The sequence below is a fragment of the Galeopterus variegatus genome, unplaced genomic scaffold (genome assembly GCF_000696425.1).
Source record: "Galeopterus variegatus unplaced genomic scaffold, G_variegatus-3.0.2 Scaffold2749, whole genome shotgun sequence".
Lineage (NCBI taxonomy): Eukaryota > Metazoa > Chordata > Mammalia > Dermoptera > Cynocephalidae > Galeopterus > Galeopterus variegatus.
In genome coordinates this window covers 75,161-102,482 of record NW_007728860.1, presented here as the reverse complement: position 1 = coordinate 102,482, position 27,322 = coordinate 75,161, and the positions used below count along the sequence as shown (strand labels likewise).

At 35.9% G+C, this 27,322-nt stretch overlaps 1 protein-coding gene across 1 annotated transcript in view; it reads left to right on the top strand.

Moving 5' to 3' along the window:
* LOC103598824 (dual specificity mitogen-activated protein kinase kinase 5) overlaps window positions 1-27,322 on the top strand; it is a 151,557-nt gene that overhangs the window by 71,828 nt on the left and 52,407 nt on the right. The window contains exons 9-11 of the mRNA XM_008582877.1: window positions 11,035-11,074; window positions 22,998-23,066; window positions 23,158-23,239. Coding sequence (XP_008581099.1) covers window positions 11,035-11,074; window positions 22,998-23,066; window positions 23,158-23,239 — 191 coding nt within the window. The remainder of the gene's footprint in view (window positions 1-11,034; window positions 11,075-22,997; window positions 23,067-23,157; window positions 23,240-27,322) is intronic.

Genomic DNA, 27,322 nt, shown 5'->3' with positions numbered 1-27,322 from the left:
GAAGTATTCTACTTGTTTGATGTTGCTTCATACTTATCCAGCCTAGTAATCTTTTGGAGTAATGTAGTACAATAAACTCTCAGCTTCCTTGTTTTAAGTAGGAGATTCTGTTTCATGTAGGTATCTCCTCGTAGTGGTGCATTTAGCCCTCTTGATTTCTACCATCCCCTTTCTTTTTGTATTAGTTTTTTTTTATGCCAGGGTTATAAAGTCTTTGAAATAGACAGTTTCTAAGTTGGAGAAAGACTTCCAGCTTGTTGTTCTAAATTTACATAAAAGCAGAATTACTTTTTTTGGTAAATAAATAAAATGTCATATGAAGAGCAAGGAAACAGCATCTGTAAGTAAGGAAACTGATGATCCTCCATCATAATGGCTTTAACAAATGACATGTTTATTCGATAAGGAAGTACATTTAATAATTGAATCTAAATATGGCCAACTTTTCACTTTCTGTGCTAATGAGACTTAAGAGTTGCATAGATAATTAAAATGGATAGCTAATCAAAAACCTCATTTTAGACACTGGTTTGTCTCCTCCCAAACTTTTTGTCATAGTGAATCAGATCTGAGTGAGCTTTCTTTTACCTTTTCTCCTTGCCTCTACCCTGCCTCTGATGGACATCCTGAAAATGTGTAGGGCATTTGAAGAACAGAGAGACAGGGATTCCAGGCTATCCCACAAGCTGTGGAATCTTTGCCTGAAAAAGAAAGAACTGATCTTAATTGAGAAAGCCATTACTATCTGTGCAACATACTAATAACAACAAATGTGTTTGTCTGTAACTTTTATTTATTTTTAATAGCCTTTGCTCACCTTCTTTCTTGTCTCCTACATATCTCCTTGGAGACCCAGGGAGCAAAATAAACATCACCTTCTTACCTGCTTAGTTAGAATAAAACCATCCCTTTCTAATTACTGCCTATTTCTTAAGCCAAATCCTAACTATTGCTTTCACTCTTCAGTGGCTGGATTATTCTCTTAGGCTTCCCATCATTTGGAGAACTTTCCAACAATCGATAGCCCTCTATAAATAATTTACAGAGTAATTATGTCCTTCTTTTCACTAACCTTTGAAGTATGTTATATGAGAAGTACAACTTAAGCCAGTGGCATTTAGTTCACATGGTTTGGGAAAGAAGCGCCCTGCATCCTTCGTAGGACAGTGACAATACTGTCATTTTAGTGTTTCTGTTTTGCCATTGTGATTATAAGTCATTATATATGCAATTATGTTTTAGTTATTTTCTTCAAGAGGCAAAAAAAAAGGGAATGGTGTTTCTGTACTCGTTATGATGACTATTTTTCCAATAAATTGACATTTATAACATCACTATTGTCAGTTATGCTGAAATATGAAATATGTATATTATGTATAGTCAGATCATAGGTCAGCTCCCCTCATTTTTCAATTATATCCTACTTCAGTCACTAGAGAAGCACGGATGCTCCCTATTATAAATTCTTTCTGCTCATGATTTAAAATAATTTTATTGGAATATGTTCATAAGTTAATATGCAGAAAGTGCTATAGGAATTAGTTGCCTATTTTAATTGTATGAGATTGTACAAGCTTTATCAGAAAATATACGATCAGCTCTAGGTTATTTATTTTGTGACAGGAGTCAGCTGGGATGATTCACATTTTTTTAGTTCTCCTAAATTTGAAATTCTAAGCACAAATAATTTCAGTAAACATTGTAAAATACAGATGCAACTGATCTTATTCATAACATAAATTTGTGTGGGAGTCCAGATGTTAGAATGTGAACACAGGTTGTTTCTCCCTTATGTCCTTTGTGGATGTAGAAATTTTTAACACTATGTTTTCAAAGTTTTCTTTTCCTTACCTTTAAAGATTCTTAAAGAAATTCAGTTTATTAATGTATCTTTTAATAAATTCTCATTAGGATTTAGATAAACCTGAGTATATCTCCAACCTTATATGTATTGTACTAGACCCATCTTTAAAATTGCAAAAAGCCGATAATGTAATCAGTCGTATTTACCCCCAAGAATTACTTCTGAAATCAGTCACATGTTTTTATTTGAACACCTACTTTGTGCAAGGTACTTTACTTGGAGGGATAGGTAACACCAACATTCATGGCGTCAGGGACACTATTCTCTGAGGTTTATTGCTCTCTTACTACTGTCTGTACCTTCTCATCTCCTTTACTATTTTCTTCTGATCTTTCTGACTTCTGAATTTAGGGAGCCTTGGGTCGAGTCCTCATGCCTCTTCTCTGTTTAGTTCACTTCCTAATTAAGTTTGTGTAGTCCCATGGCTTTATTTATCATCTATATGCCGAGGAAGCCCAAATTTATATCTCCAGCCCTGGCCTCTTTTCTGAACTTCAGACTCATATCTCATTACCAGTTTGGATATCTTTTAGGCATTTCAAAATTATCTAAAACTGAACTCTATTTCTTCTGAAATCTTCTTTAGTAGTTTTTCTCATCTCAGTAAATGGAAACTCTACAAGTTGCTAATGACAAAAACTTTGAAGTCCTTCTTAATCCATCTTTTTCTCTCACATCATGTATTTAATCTACCCACAAATCTTGTGGGTTCTTCCTCAAAAATATTTCAAGAAGCTCACCACCTCTCATTACTTTTTTCTTGCCATTCTATTTCAAGGCACTGTTACCTTTTGCTAGGATTATTGCAATAGTGCCCAACTAGTCTCCCAGTTTCTGTCCTTTCTTTCCTACAGTGTGTTCTCTCCACCCAGAAGCCAAAGTGATCTTTCTAAAATATTAGATCTCACCCTCTTCTCATGGCTTGTCATTATCACTTAGAGTAAAAGCAAGAGTCATCACCATGGTCTCAATGGTACTACATAGTCTGTCTCCCCATTACCTCTGTGACCTCATCCTCTCAAATAGCTGTCTTGCTTATTCTAGTTTCACACACATCAGGCACACATTTCCACCTTGGGCCTTTGAACTTGCCTTTCCTGTGCCTGGAATCTTCTTCCCCCAGATATCCAAATGCTATGTTCCCATATTGTTCAAATGAAACCTGAGGAACAGAGGCGTTTTCTGACCTCCTCGCACACATTTCCACCTTGGGCCTTTGAACTTGCCTTTCCTGTGCCTGGAATCTTCTTCCCCCTGATATCCAAATGCTATGTTCCCATATTGTTCAAATGAAACCTGAGGAACAGAGGCGTTTTCTGACCTCCTCCCCAACCCTAATATCAAATAACATGTCCCTAATCTTGGTCATTCTCTATGTCCTTACCTTTCTTCTTCCGTGCACTTATCCCCACCTGACATGTATATTTATTTGATTATTGTCAGCCTTTCCCTATTAGAAGGTAAGTGTCATGAGAGTAGGGACTTTGGTTTGTTCTGTGCTGTATCCAAACTGCCCAGCATACTGCCTGGCAATCAGAGACATGTGTTAACTATTTATTAAATATGTAAATTAAGTACCTAATCTAAGAGGAGAGTATATCATACACTGTGGTAGAGGTTGGGCATATAAAATGAACAAAATGGAACTTGACCCTGTCCTTGAGAATTACAATAAAGTAGAAGACATAGTAGACCCTATGTTAAGAATTTACAATATAGTTAGGTAATTAGAGTGTATAATATAGTTAAATAAAGTATACACCAGTGAATTTAAATAATACTATTGAAGAGAAATAATAATTCATAACAGGAATATGTAAGTATCATAAGGCAATAGTGTAATTAATGCCAATGTATAAATGAAACCACAGGGTATATAATCTGGTAGGTAGAATTTTCATGCCTTCTTTCCTGACTCCCACCTTCAACATTCAAAATATGCTGAAGTGAACTCATCTCAGACTACTGTTTGTATACACTCTCTGTAATCGAAAGAGCACAGAGGTTGAATTGAGATAGAGCCAGAGTTGAATCCTGTGTCTGCCACTCATGCACTCTGTTACCCTGAGTGAGTTTCTTGTGCCCCTGAATCTGGTTCTGTTATCATCTGTAAAATGTGGCTTGTAATACATACATTATAGGGAAGTTAGAATAATTCTGTAGACCCTTAGGCATTGTTAGTTGCCCTTCATTCCTTTTTCTTTCTCCCATCTCCTGACTATCCTATTTTTTTTAACTCATAAATATTTGATTACCTACTGTGCACCAAGTATTGTGCTAGGTACACGTTTTGAATGAGGTGAATGTGGTCTTTGCCCTCATGGAACTTAAGAGTACAGGGAATATAGTCTTAGGCTGACTAGGCAAGGTTCCCCTATTTGTGTTAATAAATACAACTGTAATTTTTCCATCATCTTAGCTTTTTAGATTCATCTTCCTCATTCCCATGTTTCATAAATTCTCTCTGGTCAAAGTCTTTTGCATCTGTTTCCCTTTTTCCACATTTGCTGTTTCTACCCAGGTTCATATTGTCACCACCTCTTGCCTAGACTACTGTAACAACTTTTTAAGTGTTCCTTGCTCTTTCTAGTTTCTCCTTCTTTCCAGTAGTAATGTAATTTGCAGCCAGAGTAATGATTTTAAAGTTAAGATCTGATCATATCACTACCCTGTCCAAAAACATTCAGTGGCTTTGTTTTGGCCAGCAAGTTGGGTGCACAAACTTTCAACAATAGTAAAAGCTGAAAGATAATGGAATAGTATCCTCAAAAGGCTGAGAAAAAAATAATTGTATCAGTTAAACTATCATTCAAGAGTGAGGGCAAAGTAAATATATATTAGGAAATGAATTTAAAAGGGGTGTGTGTGTGTGGAGAGAGAGACAGGGAGAGAGAGAAAGAGATGGGGGAGGAAAAGTTAGTTTATTACTGAGGGAGGTACTTCAGGAAGAAAAAAATGGAATCCAATTGATTCAGAAAGGAATAAAGGGAAAGAAGGAACAGTGACCATTTAGGTAAACCTGACTGTATAAAACAGCGATCATAGTGATTAATTTAGGGACATCAAAATGAAGTCAGACAGAAAGATTGGACAAATTAGTCCATTAAGATGCGAAGGGCTGTTTGAAATTGCAGCATTCTAAGATTTTTATATTGTTTGGAAGAAGGGTAGAGATAGCAATTAATTTTGTATTTTGTTAAGTCAGGTATGATTTTTAAAAGTTGTATGGGTAACAACTAAAAGACAAGGCTGTTTGAAATTGCAGCATTCTAAGATTTTTATATTGTTTGGAAGAAGGGTAGAGATAGCGATTAATTTTGTATTTTGTTAAGTCAGGTATGATTTTTAAAAGTTGTATGGGTAACAACTAAAAGACAGCTAATAGAATGTATAACTTCAAAACAAATAGACTGAATAAAGGAAGAATAATCCAATATAGTAAAAGGAGAGAGAGGGAGGGAGATGTCAAGTAAATCAATAAGGTGGTAGAAATAAATCCAAATAATCTGTAATTAACAATAAATATAAGTGGGCTAATAATGCCAGTTAACAAATTAGTTAGATTGAATTTTTAAAAATTTAGCTGTATGCTATTTTAGGAGAAATTCTTAAGACATGAAGACAAAGCAAAGATGAAAGGAATATGATGGTAAAAAGATACCAGGCAAAAACTAATTTTAAAAAAGCTGTTGTGATTATATTGATATAAGACAAAATAGACTTTAAGGCAAAAAGTATTAGGGATAAAAAGGACTGCTATATGATGATAGAAGAAAAAGAGGCTGTGAATATATAACATCTTAAACATGTATGTAACTAATAACATAACCTTAAAATACATAAAGCAAAAATTGATAAAAGGAAAATTCAGTAAATTCACATAGTTGGAGAATGTCTCTTAGGAATAAACACATTGATAAAGCATACCAAAATTAGTAAAGATATAGAAGTTTTTAACATCATGTTTAACAGACTAGTCTCATGATCATATAGAACTGTGCACCAATCAAATTGAGAATATACATTTTTTTTCAGGTATAGAACATTTATTTTTAAAAAATCGATTATGTGCTAGGGCACAAAGCAAGTCTCAGTCAGATCTGTAACATACAGATCACTTTTTCTGACAATACAGTTAGTTTAGAAATCTATAATAATAATCACGTCTGTACATTTGGAAATTAAAATGCATACATTAAATAATTTATGGGTCATATAGTACATCATAAAAGCAATAAAAATATTTGTAACTGATCAATACATAACATGTATGAAAATTCATGAGATGCACCAAAGTTATACTTAAAGGATAGTTGTACATACACGTGTTAGAAAAGAATAACTAGATATTAATAGGTATACCATTTAACTCAAGAAATTGAAAAAGGAGAGGGGGGTCAGGGAATAAACCCAAAGAAAGTGGAAGAAAGAAATACTAAAGAACAAAACAATTCAACAAAACCAAAAGCTGGTTCCTTAGATATATTGATCAAATATAGCAGAGAGAAGACACAAATAACAAAATTAAGAATAAAAATGGGAACATAATTCTAGACAGAGCAGAAATTTTAAAAATAAGAGGATACAATGAATAACTTCATGACAATAAATTTGAAAACAGACAAAATGGGGTGATTTCCTAGGGAAACTTAACAAAACTTAAAATTTCTTAAGAAAAAAATCTATAGCAACTAAGAAAATTTATTCATTCGACAAATACTTATAAATGTGCCTGGCACATTTAGGCACAGTTTTAGGTACTGAAGATACAGAGTGAACAAAAAACCAGAAGTCCCTGTTTTCATGGAGTTTCCCTTCTAGTAATGGGAGACAGATTATAAATTAATGAATTGGGTGTGGATAATTCTATGAAGAATAAAGAAATTGAAGGGAGACAGGGCTGTTTTAGGTAGGAAAGTCAAAGAAGTAACATTGGATCTGAAGGAATTGATGGAATAAGCCAAGTGAATATCAGAGAAAGAGTTATCCAGGTATCAGGAGTAGATGCAAAGGCCCTGAGGCCGGAGCATGTTTACTGGAGCAGAGTGAGTATTGTGGATAAGGGAGATTGGCAGAAATAGACATCAGTGAGTTAACCAGTGGCCAGATCATCCTTGTAAGGACTTTTGAGTAAGTTAGAAATCTACCCATGAAATGGAGATGATTATAATAACTTACACTCAAATGATTATGGAATTAATAAATTAATTAAATGCATGTGGAATTTCTTTGTGAAACACTATCCACATGCTAGATTTTTTTTTTCCATCTGAAAATAGAAATCATTTGTCAAAAATGTATTAAGTATGGAGCATCTACCATAGGCTAGAACTTGTTCTAAGCATAAAGAATGCAAACATAATTGACATAGTAGTGCTCGCTGCCCAATATGGGAAACATAAACAATTTTCTGCAGTGTGCTAGGTACTATAATAGAGCAACTAAAGTTTGAAAAGTAGAAGAGGCCTCAAAATTTTATTTTGTAAAGTCTGTAAGGATATATATTAAAGGAAGATAGGCAGATATTTTTATGGTAGCATATATTTTCCTACCTGCCCGGTTGCAAAATATATTTACCAGGCCCCAAAATTGCAAGTAGAATGAGAAATTGGCTTTCTCACTTAGCAGCAGTGGTTGTCAAATGATGTTTCTGCTGAAATGAACAGCTGAATGGGGCCCTTATCACACCTATCTGTAGTGTAACTAACTTGCAGTAGTAGGCAAGAGATAAACATGATTAGAAATCCAGAATTCGAATCATGATATATCCATAGCATCTCAGATGGTTGCTTTAATTCTTTGTCTTTAAAGTTAGTTCATCCTGAAGTAATACTACTTGTTGAGTTTTTCTTAACAATAAATGATATAGTTCAGGCTTTTGCCAGTTCTTTGTTGTTAAGCTTTATTAGAGGCTCATTTGTAGAGCATATAGCCTGACTCTTAAAGATTCTCTTGCCCTTTCAGTCTGTTTTGGCAGATTGTACTCTTAAAACACTCAGCTACTCTGAAAACTTCTTAACATTTAATGCATGCTTACTGAATGCCAGGTCCTGTCCTCAGGATTATCTCATTGAATCCTCACAACTCTGTAAGATAGGGACTGCTTTCCCTATTCCAGCCTTGAGACAACTGAGACATGGTGAGATTTACTAACAGTCAGGTTCACATGGTTCAGAAGTGGAAGTGCTGGGACTGGAACCGAGGCAGTGACATCAGAGCCTACACACTTTGCTTTTCTGCTTCCCAGGATAGATTGGCAGTAATTGCAGAATATTCCTTGCCTGGAGAGATTTGGATGTGAGGGTCTTTAGCCTGATTGAAATAGGTCAGTAGCTTTGTGAGTTCTGAATTATGTGTTTTGCTGCCCTAGAACACAGTTAAGAAAATTTGGACATCACCACATATTTCCTTTAGGTCCTAAAAAATATATATTCTGCCACAGTTCCAGTCTTGGCTTTGCCATGGACTGCGTGAACTTGAACAAGTTATTTAACCTTGCTTTTGGGTGTTTTTGCTGCAAAAGAAAGGGAATAGACTAGACAATTTTCTGTATTCCCTAATCAATAAATTCTTTGATTAAAGGTTGATATCAACTTCTTTGTCCAGTCATCTAGAACCTACTGTTAAAAACAAAATGGAACACTCAAGTGCTAAGCACTAAAAATATCTCATAAAAATGCTTCCTCCATGTACTCATTGGAACAGGTAATTATTATGGCAACACTGAACTAATTTGAAGTGTTAGCTGTTAATTAAAACATTGCAGAGGTGTATAGTTGTCTTTTGGTGTAACCAGAGCCTCCATTCAAACTTCATTAATCACTTTACAGTTAATGTGTTGAGGAAGGTCAAGACAACTGAGATGCAGTATCCGTTGAAAGTAAACAAATTCCTTTTCTCCAGTTAGAGTGCTATTTGCAAAGTTAAGGGACACACTCGACTCATGCCTGGCATTGCCTTTGTCATCCGCTTCTCCTTGTTGATTAAATGTTAAATTGGTACTGTCATTGCACTGTAAACCAAACCACATAGCATCTTTATTGCTCGAAATTGAACCCAAACTTCCACGGATGAATTAACGTGCGTCATAATTAAATCATCAAACCTCCCCTTTTAATTCACTTGGAAATAGGAGACCTTTCTTTTGGAAAAGAGATCAGTTTTCTTGACAAGCTAATTAAGTTGCCAAACTGTCCGGTGTGGTATATATATTAGACTATCTGCTAATCATTTCCTTATCGCTGCTGCTGGTCTCAAAAGTCCAGGTGTTGCTTGTTGTTCAAAGTAACAACACTGCTCTTTTTACAACTTGTGTATGTATTCAACTATTTGTCTTCATATTTCAGTTCTTGGTTAGTGATTCTAATATACAGTATTTTAAAAAGTTGAAATTGGAAGAATCTGTGATGTATAAGGGGAAATAATATATCATTATTAAATCTTACATATTATTATATTACCTGTATTTACATGGGATAAAGTTACTAAATTTCTTCAAATCACGTTTTAAAGTAGCTTAGTCTAACAGCAGTCTCTATCAGGCATTGAGAAAAATACAGTGTAAGTTTTCATATATCAATTTATTACATGAGTTTGAATATATCACGAATCAAATTATGACTTGAAATGTAGCTTTGCATCGTAAAAGTCTGGTATTAACATAGATTGTAAAGTAAATGGTAATTTGTTCTGAAACCAGTATAATATAGGAGTGCCACTTACAAAGTGTATAACACTTTATGCAAAGTATAAATTTTTTTAATTGGTTAAAGTTTTATAAATAGCATTTAGATATACTAGACAGATTGTTATTTAGACAGTCTCTAGACACTTTCACATTTATCATTGATTGCCCAACTTTATAAATTTACTAAAAATCATTGAACTGTACCCTTAAAACAAGTGAATTTTACTAAAATAAATTATACCTCAATAAAGCTGTTAAAAAATTTGTCAGAGCAACCAAACAAATATTTCTGCCTAAACAGCAGAAAACATTGTTTCCATTTTGGTAATAGTGGAATATATATGGGTTTTGTTTTGTTTTAAGAAGCCAGCAATTTTGGGGCCTGGTAAATATATTTTGTAACCGGGCAGGTAGGGATGAAGAGTTTCTGAGGTGCTAACTTGCATTCCCTGACATCTTCCCTGCCCCATTCACATCTTAACACTGAAAGATTAACACTGACCATTGCGAGGAAGAGCAATATGATCTTGGCTAATGTGTGAAATCTTGCTCTACAGAGCAAGATTTTAGTTCTTGCAGACTCATTTGCTTCTTTATACTTTTATCGGTTTGTGATAACAATGTTTGTTTATGTTATGTAGTTTGTTTTGAAATTTTTATAGAAGGCAAATGGAGAATGGTCAGAACATGCAGTCCTTGCTGTACCTGTGGAAAAGGCCACATTTCATTTAAACACAAAAACTCTTGATGAAAAGTAATGGTATTTTATTTCTGTTACATTTATTTATTTCCAGTGTTTATTTCCTGTTCTCTTACTGTTTTTCATAAATGGGTGTATTTGTATTTCTTGATTGAGGTTGTAGTTATTTCTGATACTTTTGAGTTTGCCTCTATTTTTTAGGAAAAGGTAAACCACATGCTTGAGCCTTATAACTCTGTAAGTTCTTATATGAAATTTGTATTGTAAGCCATAGCTAGTTCTATGTGTTTTGAGAATATTTTGGTGAAATACAGTGATAGAGTTTGCATATGTAATTGAAAGAAACACAAGCAAAACTTCCCATTTTATATGGCTTTGTATAGTGCTTAGCATAGGGCTATGGAGCACTCCTACACACAATGACAGTCATAAGGGATCTGGAGCCAGAAGACCTGCGTTTGAGGTCTTCTTCTGTCAGTACTCACTTTGTGCTGTTGGCCAAACTGCTTGACTTCTCTGTGCTTCATAGCTCTCATGTATTAAAGGAGGACAATAATGCCATGACCTCAGAGGGTTATTTTAAGGTGTAATGTATAGTGAATCACTTTGTAAACCACTAATCTCCAAAGAAATGTGAATTACCGATATTGTTAGTTTTCTTTGAAAGTACCATGTATCCCATTGCTGCAGATATGTTTGGATTTACATTTATGTCCTTAAACATTTTGTAGGTTGTTTAGTGATCTCAAGTGATGTTGTTATTTTTTTTTTTTCTTCCCGTAGAGCATATCATGTCCCAAGTGGGAAAATATTAGCTGTAAAGGTAAGAACTAGATATATTTTCCTTTTCTCTATTAGCTTGAGTCACAGGTATGGTCAAAGAGGAGATGAAATGGTTTAAGGTTTGGGTGGTAGGTAGGGGAAGCTGTGGTCCTGTGGTGACACTGAGGTATCTGCAGGTATTTTAAGTATGCCTTACAATGTTTAGTTGTAAGCTCCTTGCATTGGAATTCTTCTCTTCAAGAAGAGAACACTGCTTGGTGGCATCACCGTCTTCCTGGCCATGCAACTCAAAACCCCATTCTCAGTTGTGCATTTAAATGGTTTAAGGTTTGGGTGGTAGGTAGGGGAAGCTGTGGTCCTGTGGTGACACTGAGGTACCTGTAGGTATTTTAAGTATGCCTTACAATGTTTAGTTGTAAGCTCCTTGCATTGGAATTCTTCTCTTCAAGAAGAGAACACTGCTTGGTGGCATGACCGTCTTCCTGGCCATGCAACTCAAAACCCCATCCTCAGTTGTGCATTCCTTTTCCTCTTTTATCTGCCACAACTGTAAATTGCCACATCCTGTTAGAAATTTTCCCTGAAATATATCCTTTTGTCACTTACTTTCTTGTCATCCCCATTGCCATGACCTTGGCTCAGGCTCACATTGTCTCCTATTTAGACTTTTGAAGTAACTTTCTCACTGTACTTTCAGTGTTTCTTCTCCCACCTTTTACTCTGCCACAGACTTGGGAAGTCAAATCACAGATCTGACCACATAACTGTCTTGCCTCCCCATCCTCAGTCACATACAATATAAAGCCTATGGTCAGCCTCGCTTCTGACTCCTTACAGCATTCTGAAATATCCAAGCACCACACCTGCCAATAGAGTCAAGCTGCACATAACTCAGGGATGTTCTAGACAACTACCTAACAGTGTTCCTCGCTTTTTCCCATTCTGTTTGTAATCCACACCCCATTTCTGCCATTCCACTTTGGATTTAACCTCTGCCACTGCTGTTGGTGCTGAATCTTCCCACTATTTTACATTTCAGATTACCGTAATGGGCTCTTCTTAAATTGCACTTCTGACTGAACCTTCGCTACCTCAAGTCCTAACCCCACAGAATACCACTTCCATCACTGGGCTTTTAACTAACAAATTGGTCGGGCCTACTTTGCTCCCCACCCTCCCCACACATTGGTCAGGCCCTCTACAGATTAGCCCCAACCTGCCTTTATAGGCACGTCTTCTGCTTTACTTGTCTGTTACTTCCTGTCATGCCCGTATTCTCCAGTCTCTGGGTCTTTAGTAATGAAAGCTTTTATTTTTCGAGTGACTACTATGTGCCACGTATTATGATAGGTGTTTTATAACTGTTGTCTTTAATCATTAAAACTACAAAATAAGCCTGTCTATTTTATGTTTGAGGAGACTAAGACTTAGAAAGGTGAATTGTCTAAGGTCACACAGTTGGAAGAGGCAGGGCTGGGATTTAAAATGAAGTCCATCTGACTCCAGGCTCAGGTTGTCTACTAGACCATGCAGCCTTTATACAAGTTACTATCATTGCTCATTCCTCCAGTTTCCATCTATCCTTTCAGGGTTCATCTCCAAGGTGTCTTCTTAGCTATCTACAGTGAGAAACCGGTCTCTTTCCCTAACACTTTCATAGTATGTATTTCTGCATCTTTTATCTTATCTAGGAAACTAAGAAGCAGAGCAATTAGATTTCAATTGGTTATACCTTTTAATAAAGTTAAACCAAAAGTAAGGCTTGCATACTCTGATTGCTAATGCAATCCAGAGTTCTTTCATATTACACCTAGTACAGCATCTAGGATGTATTATGTGGCATTACCAAGTCTGTCTTAAATAACTTAAATGGCTTGTGGTGAGGTGTACAACAGAGCTCCCTCTTGGGGTGTTTTCTTTGATACTCCAACCAAACTAGGTCCACAGAATTTGCAGAATTGAATGAGACTTTAGAGATCATCTGTTGTAGTCCCCCTATTTTACAGAGTTGGAAACTGAGGTCCAGAGAGTTCCCAAGGTATATACTGTAGAGGTCAGACTTCATCGTGGTCTTCCCCTGAGCTCACTGTGTGCAGCTTTATTCTACCGCCTTGGCATTGGATTGTCTTTTCTGTACCTACCTCCTGAGCTCCCTTTTCACTAAGAGAACACCTCCACCAATGTAAGCGCCATTTTCCTATCAAGTTATTTGTTCCTTTGATGTCGATAGTCTCAGATTGTTGCTGATAATGTATTTTAAGACAGTCAACTCTAGGTTATTTACTCTAAGAGAGGGGACTGCTGCTATAAATTATCCAAAAACCTATTATTATTTGGCCTTGCAAGTACATTATAAATTTTTCACTATTTCCTACATTTTGAATTATGTTTAATGTAGGCTAATATTAACATTCTTGAGCATGGTTATTTACATAGGTTATGGTATGGGGCCAACAGCTGTGTCTAGAAAGGATTAAAGGTAATTTTAAAGAAAGGACACATTGACACAAGAGCTGTTAGAGACTTTCAGTAAATGAAAATAGTTGGGGTTTACAAATATACTGTTCACTAGATGTGAACATTAAATTGGGCTTTACAATAAGAACTAGATTATATTTACTTTCTATCCCTAGATTCTTACAAAATCAAATACTAGATGCTCAAACTGTGTTGAATGAATGAATGATTTAAGAGTAGATATGATTATTGTGACTAAACTTTCTGTTTAGTCCTGAGATTTTTGGTAGCCAAGGCAGAAACCATGTAGCTTATATAATAGTCAAAATCTAAGAAAAAGAAAAAGAAATATACTGTTTCTTCAAAACAGGCGAGTTTTTTGTTAATCCTTAGAAGTACATTATTTAGTTTTCAAATATTGGAAGATTTTCCAGATATCTTTATGTTACTGATTTCTAATTTAATTTCATTGCAGTCAAAGAACATACTTGTATATTGGGAATTATTTTAAACTTATTGAGACTTGTTTTATGGCCTAGAATATCTACCTTGGTGAATGTTTCCTGTGCACATGAAAAGAATATATAGTCCATTGTATAGGATATTGTATAAATGCCAATTAGATCAAGTTGGCTGATAGTGGTGTTCAAATCTTATATATGGTTAGTGATTTTTATCTACTTATTCTATCAGTTATTGAAAAAGATGTTGAAATCTCCAACAGTAATTGTGGAATTTGTCTGCTTTTTCCTTATAGGATATTGTATAAATGCCAATTAGATCAAGTTGGCTGATAGTGGTGTTCAAATCTTATGTATGGTTAGTGATTTTTATCTACTTATTCTATCAGTTATTGAAAAAGATGTTGAAATCTCCAACAGTAATTGTGGAATTTGTCTGCTTTTTCCCTACAGTTCTATCATTTTTTACTTCATGTTTTTTGAATATGTATTATTAGGTGCATTTAGGCTTGTTATGTCCTCTTGATGAATTGGCTCCTTTATTATTATGAAGTGACCTTCTTTGTCCATGGTACTATTGTTTGCTTTGAAATCTACATTGTCTGATATTAATATAGACACTCCAGCTTTATTTTGACTAGTATTAGCATGACATAGCCTTTTACTTGTAACCTATTGTATCTTTATATTTGAAGTAGATTTTTTGTAGGCAACATATAGTTGGGTCCTTCTTTTAAATTTAGTCTGATGAAGCTCCATATTAGTAATAGCTTCAGAGACCCTGAAAAAAAATTTACCACGGAGTTTTTCATGATATTAATAAACTATTAATATTAAAAAAAATAAATTCAGTCTTATGAGCTCTGCTTTTTAATTGGGGTGTCAAGACCATTTACATTTCGTGCAATTATTGATATGGTTGGATTCAAATGTGTCATTTTGCTCTTTGTTTTCTACTTGTTCTGTCTGTATGCCGTTTTTAAATGATTTATAGTTAATAGTATACATTTTTAACTTATCATAGTCTCCCTATGTAAGTAATATTGTACCGTTTTATCTATGGTTTAAGAATTTTACAGTAGTATACTTTTATTTCCCTCTTCCTGGCCTTTGTGTTATTTTCATACATTTTAGTTCCTCATACATTATAAACCCCAAATATGTTGTTATTGTTTTTGCTTCAGATATCTATCTGTATTTTAAAGACATTTAAAAAGTAAGGGAAGATGTGTTTTTTTTGTTTTTTTGTTTTTTTTTTTCCTTTTTGTCTTTTTTCGTGACCGGCAACGGGTCGCAACCCTCAGTGTCGCGCCCGTACTGGACCGGGACCGGCAACGGAATCGCAACCCTCGGTGCGGCTCCCGTACCTCGCTCAGCTAGTGAGCGGCCGGTCTGTATGTGGGATCCGAACCCTCGGCGGGAGCGCTGCCGCACTTCCCAAGCGGCGCACTGTAGCAGTGCGACACCGGGCCGGCCCAGGGAAGATGTGTTTTATATTTATCCATATATTTACCAATTCCAGTGCATCCTTATTCCTCTGTGTGATTCAGATTTCCATCTGGTATTATTTTCCTTCTGTCTAAAGGACCTCCCTCCTTTTACATTTGTTATAGGTCTCTTGGTAATGAATTCTTTCAGCTTTGTGTGTCTGAAATAGTGTATATTTCACTTTCCTTTTTGGAAGGTATTTGTATTTTGCTAGATACAGAATTCTAGGTTGACTGCTCCTTTCTTTCAGTATTTTAGATTTTATTTCACTGTTTTCTGGATTACATTCTTTCCAGTGAGTTTACTGCCATTTTAAATCTTTGTTCCTCTGTACAGTAGAACTGGCTTCTTCTCTGGCTCCTTTTAAGATTTTTTTTCTTTATCTTTGGTCTTAAGCAATTTGATTATGATGAACTTTGATGTAATTTTCTTTGTGATTCATATGCTTGGGTTTGTTGAGATTCTTGGATCTGTGGGTATTTAGCTTTAATCAAATTTGGAAAAAGTTTAACCACTATTCCTTTAAGTATTCCTCCCTCACCTTTGGGAATTTCAATTGCATGTTTTAGGTAACTCGAAGTTGTCCCACAGCAAGATGATGCTCTGTTGTTTTAGTCTTTTTTTTCTCTGTGTTTCATTTGGTATAGTTTATATTGCTATGTCTTCAAGTTCACTGATCTTTTCTTCTGCATTATCTAATCTGCTATTAATCCTGTCCAGAGTCTTTTTCAGAAATTCTTCTTTTTTTCCCTAGATGTTTCAATGGGCCTTTTTTGTATCTTCTGTGTTTCTACTTAACATGCTCAGTCTTTCTTCTGCCTTCTTGAATGTATGGAATACAGTTATAATACTGAATTAATGGCTTTATCTACTAATTCTATCATCTATGTCATTTCTGGGTCAGTTTTGACTTATTCCTTTTTTTTTTTCATCTTGGATATATTTTTTGCTTTTTTCACACCTTATAATTTTCATGGCATAGATGCTAGGTATTTTTGCATTCCTATAAATATTTTTATAAAAATAAATGTTTCTTAACATTCTGAGATGCTATTTAATGACTTTGAAATAATTTGATCCTTTCAAGACTTGCTTTTAAACTTTATTAGATAGGACCAGTGCAGTGGCTATAGTCTAGAGGCGGTCCTCTTATGAATGCTCTACCCAGTGCCTTGGAAATTACAAGGTTTTCATCCCTGGCTGATGGCAACACAAACTCTTCCTGCCCTGTGTAGGTCTGGAGATTGTTTTCTCTGGTCTCTCTGGTGGTTCTTTCCCCGACTTCAGGTAATTTCCTGACATCCGTGTGTTGATCATTACTCAGCTGAAGACTCCAGGGCCGCCTCTGTAGATCTCTGGAGCTGTCTCCCTCTAGTCCTCTGCCAGCAAATTCTAGCTGCCTTGGCTACCTCAGACTCCCAGTTCTGTCTTCTCAACTTAGGGAGATGCCTGAGCTCTGTCTGGGTTCCCCTTCCTGCCCTGGGGCCTGGAAGCTCTCTAGTTAGTAAGCTGGATGGCCATAGGGCTCAGCTTACTTGTTTTTCATCTCAGGGATGGGTTCCTGACCTGTTCTGGATAATGTCCAGTGTCTGGAAGACTGTTGATTTTTCTGTGTGGTTTGTTTTTTGTTTTTGTATTTCTTCCTTTCTTGTCACCACTCTAATCCATATGTTTATTTTTGCCTCTTGTCAGACATGTTGCTCAGATTTTGACCTGTTCTGTCAGTAAAATAGAAGCTACCTTTTACTGATGATCTATATTGTGCCAAACACTTTATGTACCTTTTCCTCATTTAATACTCACAACAACTTTTTGTTACTGTTATTGATACCCATTTTACAGATGTAGAAACTGAGACACAGGGAAGTTAAATGACTTGCCCATTGTTGGGTTAGGGCTCACAGACCCCTCAAACCCATTGTACAGACTGGGTCACAGACCCCTTACATGCGGGTCATGAGCTAGGTAATTGGGAAAGATCCCAGGAGCCGTTGGCAGAGTTCACAGGTTCATTCCAAAGCTCAGTCCTCAGCTTCCTCAGCAGCAGCAGCAGCGGTGGCAGCAGTGGCAGTGGTGGTGGTGGTGGCCTCCTGGGGCATCCTAGGGGCACCAGAAGCAACAATTTGCAGCAACAGCCTCCAGCAGCTGTAGTAGCCTCCCTGTGGCCCCCCAAGGGGCATCCCGGGGGTGGGGGACACTATGGATGAGAGCCCTTTGTCCTTTATACTTAAGTCCAATCACCCAGCAACACCATGTGCATCTACATCAGACAATAACCGAGGAACACGTGGGTGCACGTGCACAGTTATCATCTACATAAAATGCTAGGCAAGATTCCGAACATCTGAGGGAACCTGACCATTTACTTTCACTTTCCCTACAGCCATGGTCCCACAACTGCTCAGTAGCTTCCAAAAGCTTAATTCTGGTCACATCTCTTCTCTTGAAAGTCTTCAAAGGATCCTCGTTAATTCCTGAATAAACTAAAAACTCCAGGAATTGGAACTCAAGATTTTACACATTGTGTCATCAGTCTACTTTTATAGCATTATCTTACATGTCTGAATCCTATGCTGCTTTTAAATTGAACTCGTTGCTATGTCTGAACCTAGGTACTATCTCACTTCAACACTTTGATTCACATGTTCCTCTCTAATTAGAATGCCTTCACCTGTATCTCCACCTATCAAAATCTTTAACACCCTTCTAGGATCAGTTCAAAAGCCTACTCATCCAGTGAACTTTTCCAGATAAGCCCTGTCACATATGGTATATCTTTCACTCACTTTCTCTTTTGAGCCTCTCTAGAATTCTCTGTTTGTATCTCTTAAGGGTGTTATCACATACTGTCCTGAATGCTATTAGTATACCTGTGTATTTTCCCTATTATATCAAAATCTCTTTATAAGTATGGAACATATCTTATTTATCTTCTTACCTTACTCAGTGATGCCTGCAGAACCTTGCATATAGGTTCTAGTGTAGAGCATTATACATAATGAGTAAGTGTACAACACATGATTTGTTAAATGAATGAATACATTTTTGTTCTTCTGTTTGTCTTTAGTTCATCTTTTGAAGTAACATCTTGAAAGCAGGTTCAGCTCACATACAGAATATCCCATAGTGTTCTTTGTATGGACCATTGCTTTCACCTAGAATATTTCTCAGCTTTTTTATATTAAAGGGTGAAATGGAAGGTTAAGAGTTAGAAGCGCATTTGATCTTTTCCTGACCCTCTCCTGACTTTTGTGTGACTTCAAGCATGTCACTTGAACCTCTCAGTGACCTCAGCTGTGAAACAGGGCTGCCTGGTGTCACAGAGGGATTGCGAAGAGAAGCAAATCATAGTCTTTGTCTAAACAGAATCACCTGCAGGGCTCTGATGCCTGTATAGAATGATGAAGGAAATTTAATTTCCCAAGTCAAGTGGTCAGTTGGACCCACACTTTGAAGGTCTGAAGGAACAATTAGATGAGAGTCCTTGAAAATCTGTTACTTTTCTCTTCCTACTCAAAATATTTCGAATTTTATCCTTCTAAATGTTTTTATTGTTTAGACAAAAAAGCATATTGTAATGTTTCTCTTTTCAGACTTCAGAGGTGGGAAGAAATGCTTTCAGATATTTTAAAAAGAAGTTGAGTTTTGGGAAGAATAAAAGTACCTTGAATTTTTATTTTATATCATTGAATTTAGAAAATTTTCTGCCTCAAAGAGAATATTTGGAAAAGAATACTAATCACATCTTAAAGATAACCATTTAATAATGACCATATGTAACTCATGGAATGTGCTTCTAACTGGCTCTTTGTTTGGTGTAGGTAGGCAAGACGATTGGAAATAAATAGAGCAGAAAACAAAAATACGCTTAGCCATCTTGCTAACAGAACCTTTTTATACCATTAATGTATTCTATAAAATCTTTCAAACAGCAATGCTTGGAGGATTTAATACATTTCCCAGTATTGTTTTTTTTCTAATTGGGAAAAATCCATCTAACAGGAAATTTCTTAGCATTGTGTATCGCATGTGCTGATTATCATTCTTTGACTGCTTTGGGATTCTGCTGCTTTTAAACTAGCATTTAAATGGGCCATTTGATTAATCATTTGTATACTGACTGTAATCCTCCCAAATTTCCTTTCTGAGTTGTACATACTGTAAAAGACAATTATGTCGCCACAGATTAAATAAGTGAATTAAAACAGAATAGCAGCTTAATTTGACCTGTGATTTTGCTCTCCTTCCCTTTAGTGGAGCGTGTGCCACTCCAGCAAATAAATGAAGTCGTCCATGACAGCTTGTGATGAATTGCCGTATTTATACTGTATATTTTAATAGCCTCACACTAATTTAAATTGAGCACAGAGTAAATTATAATTCAGTCACTTGACTGCTTATATTTAACTTGACAACTCATCCTTATTTGTCCTGGAGGTGTAGTGGAGAGCAGTGGAAATGCACTCAGGTATTTCAGTTTCTCACTTAACCCTTTCTCCTTCATATGAATGCTTCATATTCTAATTCTCTCCACTTTGAAACATTAAGTGCTTCCTAAGAAGAAAATAATAACGAAGATGACTCAGGGAGTCTTTGGAAAGTATGGCCCTGAGTCTTTGTTGTTTAGTTTCTCCATTGCCTTCAAGTAAGGAACTGTACTTACTTTTAGCAATTTTAAAGCTCACTCACAGGAATGCCCAGGGGAAGGAGAATTAACCTTCCACCTAGAGTGCCAACTCTCTCAGAAAATACAGAGCATTCGAGTAGTTACTTTAAGGTGGTCTTTACTTTCCTTCCACCTAGAGTGCCAACTCTCTCAGAAAATACAGAGCATTCGAGTAGTTACTTTAAGGTACTTTACTTTAAGGTACTTTACTTTAACTCTTAAGTTCTCAGAAATTACTTTATTCACTTTTCCACCATTATTGAATTTCCACTATTCTGGACTATGGCAAATACTGAGAATAATCAAGACCAAATAAGAGTGCAATGGATTAGCACTGCAAATACAGTATTCCTTGCTACATTTTAGGTCAGTATGGCCCTTTTATTTATTTTGGTGTTTATGTCTTTTTTTAAAAATTCAGTTGTAGAAATCAAGCAATCTATTTCTTCTGTCTAGAAATACCTTCTTATTTAAAGGATTAGGGTTGTAAGGAGTACTTTAATTAAATCCCACATCACTTAATGGGCATTACTGTGAGTAAGACCTTATGCTGGGTGCTGGGGGGATAGAAGAATGTTCGAGACTCAGTCCTTGCCCTTAAGGGTCTCACCGCCACTCTGTATTCTGGAGGCTTCTGTTTTTAGGAGATAAGGGATGAATGCTAAAGGTGGAATGTGATAAGGAGAAATATTAAGGGCTAGAGCTAGAGATGAATTCTGATGGAGGGCTTTGGGATAGGCTTCGTACAGGTGGTGGTGACATTCAAGCCAGATCTAAAAGATGAAATAGGTTTTTATAATCAGTGACTGGAGTGGAGAGAGGATGCACATTCCATGTGGAGGGAACAGCAGGAGCAAGGACTAGAAGTGGCGGAAAGCACAGGACATGTGTTTGGACCAGGAAAAATCATCTGCTTTCACATGAGGAGTGGGTTTGTGGTGGGGAGGAGTGGGAGAAAGAGTTAGAATAACAAGTTGAGCTAGATTGTGGAAGAATTCTTTGAGTGTCCTTCTGGAGTTTAACTTTATCTTTGGCCACGGGAACCCAATTGAGGTTCTTGATTAAGGGAATAATATGTTAACAGCCAGTAGTTTGGAGTTAATTCCAAGATGTTGGCTAGCTATGTGGAATCATGTCATTTTTAGTCTGGTGGCCTGGAGATGTCATATCTTGGTAGTCATATATCTTAACACTGTGTAAATAGCATTTTTGAAACCTTAAGTAAGTGGTTCTCAACCTTACTTTGGGTTTGAAATCACCTGAGGAACTTTTTAAAAATGAGAGATGTGGGCTCAACCCCAGAGATTTCGATTTCATTGTTCTGGGTGAAGGCCTGTGCATTGGCATGTTTTTTAAAGTGCCCTAGGTAATTATAATGTGAGGCCAGGGTTGAGAACTGCTGCTTTAAGGGCAATAATAAGTTCATTCCTTTTAGCAGAGTTTTTTGGAGTGAAAGATTCCCTCTACTTGACAGTGTTGTAAGTAGCTGTAATGTTTTATGGCATAGAATTGAAACAACGCTAGATGAATTTTGTTGCTGAGTTTTTATACAGGAACAAAAATGTGAGTGAATATTGTTGGCAAATGACTATTGATCAGGAGAAGTGTTTAAATGTTTCTTGGCAGTTTTGTATTACCCTTACAATCTAGTTTAGTGAGAGGTTTTATAAATAACCCTAAAGCAAACTCCTGATAGAAACTAGCTGTCTTTTTTTCTCACCCTCCCCTCCACCCAATAGATGTCAGTACTATAAAATGTCAGTTTTAGAATTGTCTTTTTCTTTCCTTGCTCTATCAGCAGTTTGCAATTCATAATTTATATTTTTTCTCCAGTATGATTATATATGTTTTTCATTTGTAATACAAAATGTAACTCAGTGTTGGATGGTGTTATAACTATGCTATCATGTTAATCTTGAATGTTAAGTTTTTACCTAGAAATGTCGAGTCAGAAACTCTGCCATAAATCTTAAAAATTGTCTTCCACCTGTTTTATTCTCATCAATGTCTTTTAAAAGTAAAAAACAATTACCCTTGAATTGGTTTCACTGAAGTACTTAGTAAAATCTGAACAGTTGGTGGTCTTTTTTCTTAAAAAAGAAGTGTTTCAAATAAACTAGAATTTATTCTAGGCAAAGTTATAAACGTTTTACATTTCTTTGTTACAAATCTGACTCAGTGGTTGATATTTTAAGGAAAACTATAAAGCATCAGGAAGTACATGGAAAGCACCTGGGACTCAGAGTCAGAGGAGGGTTCTTACTATCACCAGACCCTGTGGCTCCTTGGACGGAAACCTTGGCTTCCTCCTCTCTGAAAGAAGGGAGTTAGATGAAATGAAGTTCCTTCGAGTTCTAACATTCTGTACAGTATTAACAGAGAAACATTACCCAACTGGAAGAAAACAAAAAATGATACATTTTTAAAACTCCTATTTCTCTCAACTAAAACTCCACTTTAAATGCTATGTTTACTCATCATCCTCTGCTTATCTCCTATTGTGTACTGTCTGAATCACAAGATTGTTTTTCTTTAAATGGTTTCAGAGTCGTTCTTATCTTCCTCCTCTGAAAATAACCAATGTGACCAAAATAGGGTGCATAAATTAAGAGTGTTATAACTTAACTGACTTTTAAAGCCATTAATGCTGACCTTTGAGACCTGGCTATTTTTCTTTGGTCCCATCAATCACTTCTGTACCACCTCCCCCAATACAAAGGGTTAGACAGATGTGGATACAGTTTGTATTTCTGGGGATTATGGTGGTGGGGAGCGTGGAGGGGAGATGAATAAAGGAATCATCATATTTCTTAGTTCTTATATTTCATAGTGATTATAGTTATATTTAAAGGTGAATAAATGTATGGATGCTAATACCTTTCTATATTTAGGTCATACTACTAGATATTACACTGGAACTTCAGAAGCAAATTATGTCTGAATTGGAAATTCTTTATAAGGTAATTTTTTCTTGGCCATTTTTACTTATAAAGCATGCCTTTGGTATTGGTTTGTAGGCTTGTAACTACTTTTGTCTCATTTTTGTTACAGTGTGATTCGTCATATATCATAGGATTTTATGGAGCGTTTTTTGTAGAAAACAGGATTTCAATATGTACAGAATTCATGGATGGTGAGTTTTCCCTTTTATAAGATACTTTAAAAATGATTTTTGGGGGCTGGCCCGGTGGCACACTGCTACAGTGCGCCGCTTGGGAAGCGCGGCGGCGCTCCCGCCGAGGGTTCGGATCCCACATACAGACTGGCTGCTCACTGGCTGAGCAAGGTGCGGGAGCAACACCGAGGGTTGCGATCCCGTTGCCGGTCCCGGTCCGGTACGGGCGCAACACCGAGGGTTGCGATCCGATGCCGGTCACGAAAATAGACAAAAAGGAAAAAAAAAAAGATTTTTGGAATAGTGTGCTTTCTTTTTTTTTAAATTCAGTTGTAGATCAGTGGTTTGATATTTGATTCTTGTATGCAATATGTCTTTACTTTGAAAAACAGATGTTCTGTTCTTTTAATGTTTCAATAGCCAAAACAGATTTTCTTTTAAAGAAATTTGTTAACCCAGTGTCCTGTGTTTTTCAGAAAGAAATCAGTTCCTAATTGCAAGATAAGAAATTGTTTTTCAACACAGCTGTGTAGCCAAGATGTGTTTAGTTTTTGAACTTTAGCCTTTTCCTTCCTTCTGTATTTTTCATTCATTCTATTTTGGTAGCTCTTTTATGATCTGAATATTATGGCAAAAATATAGATTTCTGGGTACCCTGTCAGTGAAATGATGTCATCATTGTTATTGTTTACTTATTTTAAATCTAAGCAGTCTTTAAATTTTCCATATTCAGTTTTCCAGTGTCTAGTCCATTAAAACACAACATTTTTTAACATGCTTAGTTCCTTGTGGGGATTCTTAGTACATTACTAAAGCTATTAGTTCATGATCCACAAGACTTTTTAATGAGCTCAACATTAACACCTTAATGCTATAATTAGGTGTATAATGTGTTCTATATTAGTTATAACAGATGTCAAGAATTAAAAGTTTTATAACTGTATGGGTAGTATGACATTTGTGGAGACTAACCAGAAAAAGTGGATTCAAAGAGCAATACATGTTGTGATTTCATAACATTGATCCTTTCTTTGAAGTCTTTAATATTAAAGTTGTATTAAAAGATTTTTATTGAGTTATAATTCAAATACCATGAAATTACCCTTTTAAAGTGTACAATTCAGTGGTTTTTAGTATATTCAGAAGGTTATGCAACCATCACCACTGTCTAATTCCAGAACATTTTTATCACCTTCAGGAAGAAACCTCCTACCCATTAGCAGTCACTCTCTGTTCCCTCTTCCCTTTACTCCCTGGCCACCATTGGTGTATTTTCTGTCTTTATGGATTTCCCTATTCTGGACGTTTCATATAAATGGAATCCTACAATGTGGCCTTTGTGTCTGGCTTCTTTCTCTTAGTATGATGTTTTCGAGGTTCATCCATATTGTAGCGTACATGAGTACTTCAAATTTATTGCTGAGTAATATTCCATTATATGGCTGTACCACATTTTGTTTTTTCTTTCTTAGTGGTGGGCATTTGGAATAATTGCACTTTTGCTTAGTTATGAATAATACTACTATGTACATTTGTGTACAAGTTTTTGTGTGGACATGTGTTTGCAGTTCTCTTGGATAAAATTGCTAGGTGATATGGTAACTTTATGTTTAACTCTTTGAGGAACTGCCAAACTATTCCATCCCATTTTACACCATTTTGTATCCACACCAGCAATATGTGAGAGTTCCAGTTTCTCCATGTCTTTGCCAACACTCGTTATTGTGTATCTTTTTTTTTTTTTTTTTTTTGTAGTGTAGTGGGTGTGAAATGGTATCTCATTTTGGTTTTGATTTAGATTTCCCTAAGGACTAATGATGTTGAGCATCTTTTCATGTGCTTGTTGGCCATTCGTATATCTTCTTTTGAGAAATTAAGTATATTCAAATCATTTGTCTTTTTAAAAATGGGTTATTGGTGTTTTTATTATTGAGTTGTAAGAATCCTTTATATATTTTAGACACTGGGCTTTTATCAGATATAGGATTTGCAAATATTTTCTACCATTTTGTGGGTTGTCCTCACGTTCTTGATAGTGACCTTTGAAGCACAAAAGTTTTGAAATTTGATGAAATCCAATTTATCTGTTTTTTTCTTTGGTTGCTTTTGCTTTAGATGTTGTAAGAGCTTTATAGTTTTAGCTCTTATATTTAAATTTTTGATCTATTTTTGAGTTAATTTTTGCATATGGTGAAATAGGGGTCCAAATATATTCTTTTGCATGTAGCTAGCCATTTGTCCCAGCACTGTTTGTTAAAAAGACTATTCTTTCCCCATTGAATTTTCTTGGCATCCTCATTCAAAATTAATTGGATATAAAATGTATTTCTGTACTTTAAATTTTATTCTATTGATCTGTTTGTCTATCCTTTTGCCAGTACCAAACTGTATTTAATTATTTGTACTAGATTACTCTAGTATTATAGTTTTATAATAAGTTTTGAAACTAAGAAGTGTGAGTGCTCCACTTTTCTTTTTTTTCAGGATTGTTTTGGCCATTCTGGGTTCCTTGCATTTCCACTTGAATTTTAGAATTATCATGTCAATTTTTGCAAAAACAGCCAGCTGGGATATTGATAGGGATTGTGTTGAATTTGTACATCAATCGGAAGAGTATTGCTGTTTTGACAAAATTAAACCTTCCATTTCATGAACACAGGATGTCTTTCCACTTATCTAGGTGTTCTTTAATTTTTTTCAGTGATGTTTTATAGTTTTTAGTGTGCATATTTTCAGTGCAATTATTTGTTAAATATATTCCTAAGTATTTATTTTTTTTAATGCTGTTCTAAATTGAACTCTTTTCATAATTTCATTTCTGGATTGTTTACTGCTAAATAGCATAGAACTGTATAGTTCTATGGTATATAATATACTAGAATTATAGTATAGGCTATAATTGATTTTCGTACCTTGATCTTGTATTCTGCAACTTCGTTGAACTCATTCATTAACTTTAATAGTTTTTTTGTGGATTCCTTAGGATTTTCTTGTACAAGATCATGTCATTTGCAAATAGAGGTAGTTTTACTTCTTCTTTTTCAATCTGGATGCCTTTTATTTCTTTTTCTTGCTTAATTACCCTGGTTAGAACCTTCAGTACTGTGTTGAATAGAAGTGGTGAGAATAGATATCTTCTTTTGCTCCTAATCTTAGAGGAAAAACTTTCAGTCTTGCACCATTAAATATGATATATATATTTTTTCCTTTTTTCATGACCGGCAACGGATCGCAACCCTCAGTGTCGCGCCCGTACCGGACCGGGACTGGCAACGGGATCGCAACCCTCGGTGTTGCACCCGCACCTCACTCAGCCAGTGAGCAGCCGGTCTGTATGTGGGATCCGAACCCTCGGCGGGAGCGCCGCCTCACTCTCAAGCGGCGCACTGTAGCACTGCGCCACCGGGCCGCCCCGATATTTTTTTAAATGATGTACTTTTATCATTAAAAAGTATTAAATTTTGTCAAATGCTTTTTCTTTGTTGAAATTATTATGTGTTTTTGGTCCTTTTTTCTTATTAATATGGTGTATTACCTTTGTTGCTTTTCTCATGGTGAACCAGTCTTGCAGTTGTGGGATTATTCCACTTGGTTTTAGTGTACAGTCCTTCTTATATGTTTCTGGATTTGATTTGTTAGCATTTTGTTGAGGATTTTTGCATCCATATTCATGAGGAATATTGGTCTGTAGTTTTCTTGTAGTGTCATTGTGTGTTTTTGGAATCAGGGTAATGAGTTGGGAAGTATTGTCTCTTCTACTTCTTGGAAGAGTTTGTGGAATGATGTTAATTCTTCTTTAAAAGTTTGATAGAATTTACCAATGAAGCCATCTGGTCCTGGGGTTTGCTTTTCTTTTTAAAAATTAATTTATTTATTTATTTTAATTTTTTGTCGATATACAATGTGGTTGATTATTGTGGCCCAGTACCAAAACCTCCCTCCCTCCTCCCTCCTCCCTCTTTTCCCTCTCACCCAACAATGTCCTTTCTGTTTGCTTGTCATATCAACTTCAAGGAACTGTAGTTGTTATGTCTTCTCCCCCCCTCCCAGTTTTTTTTTTTTTTGTGTGTGTGTGTGTGTGTGTGTGTGTGTGTGTGTGTG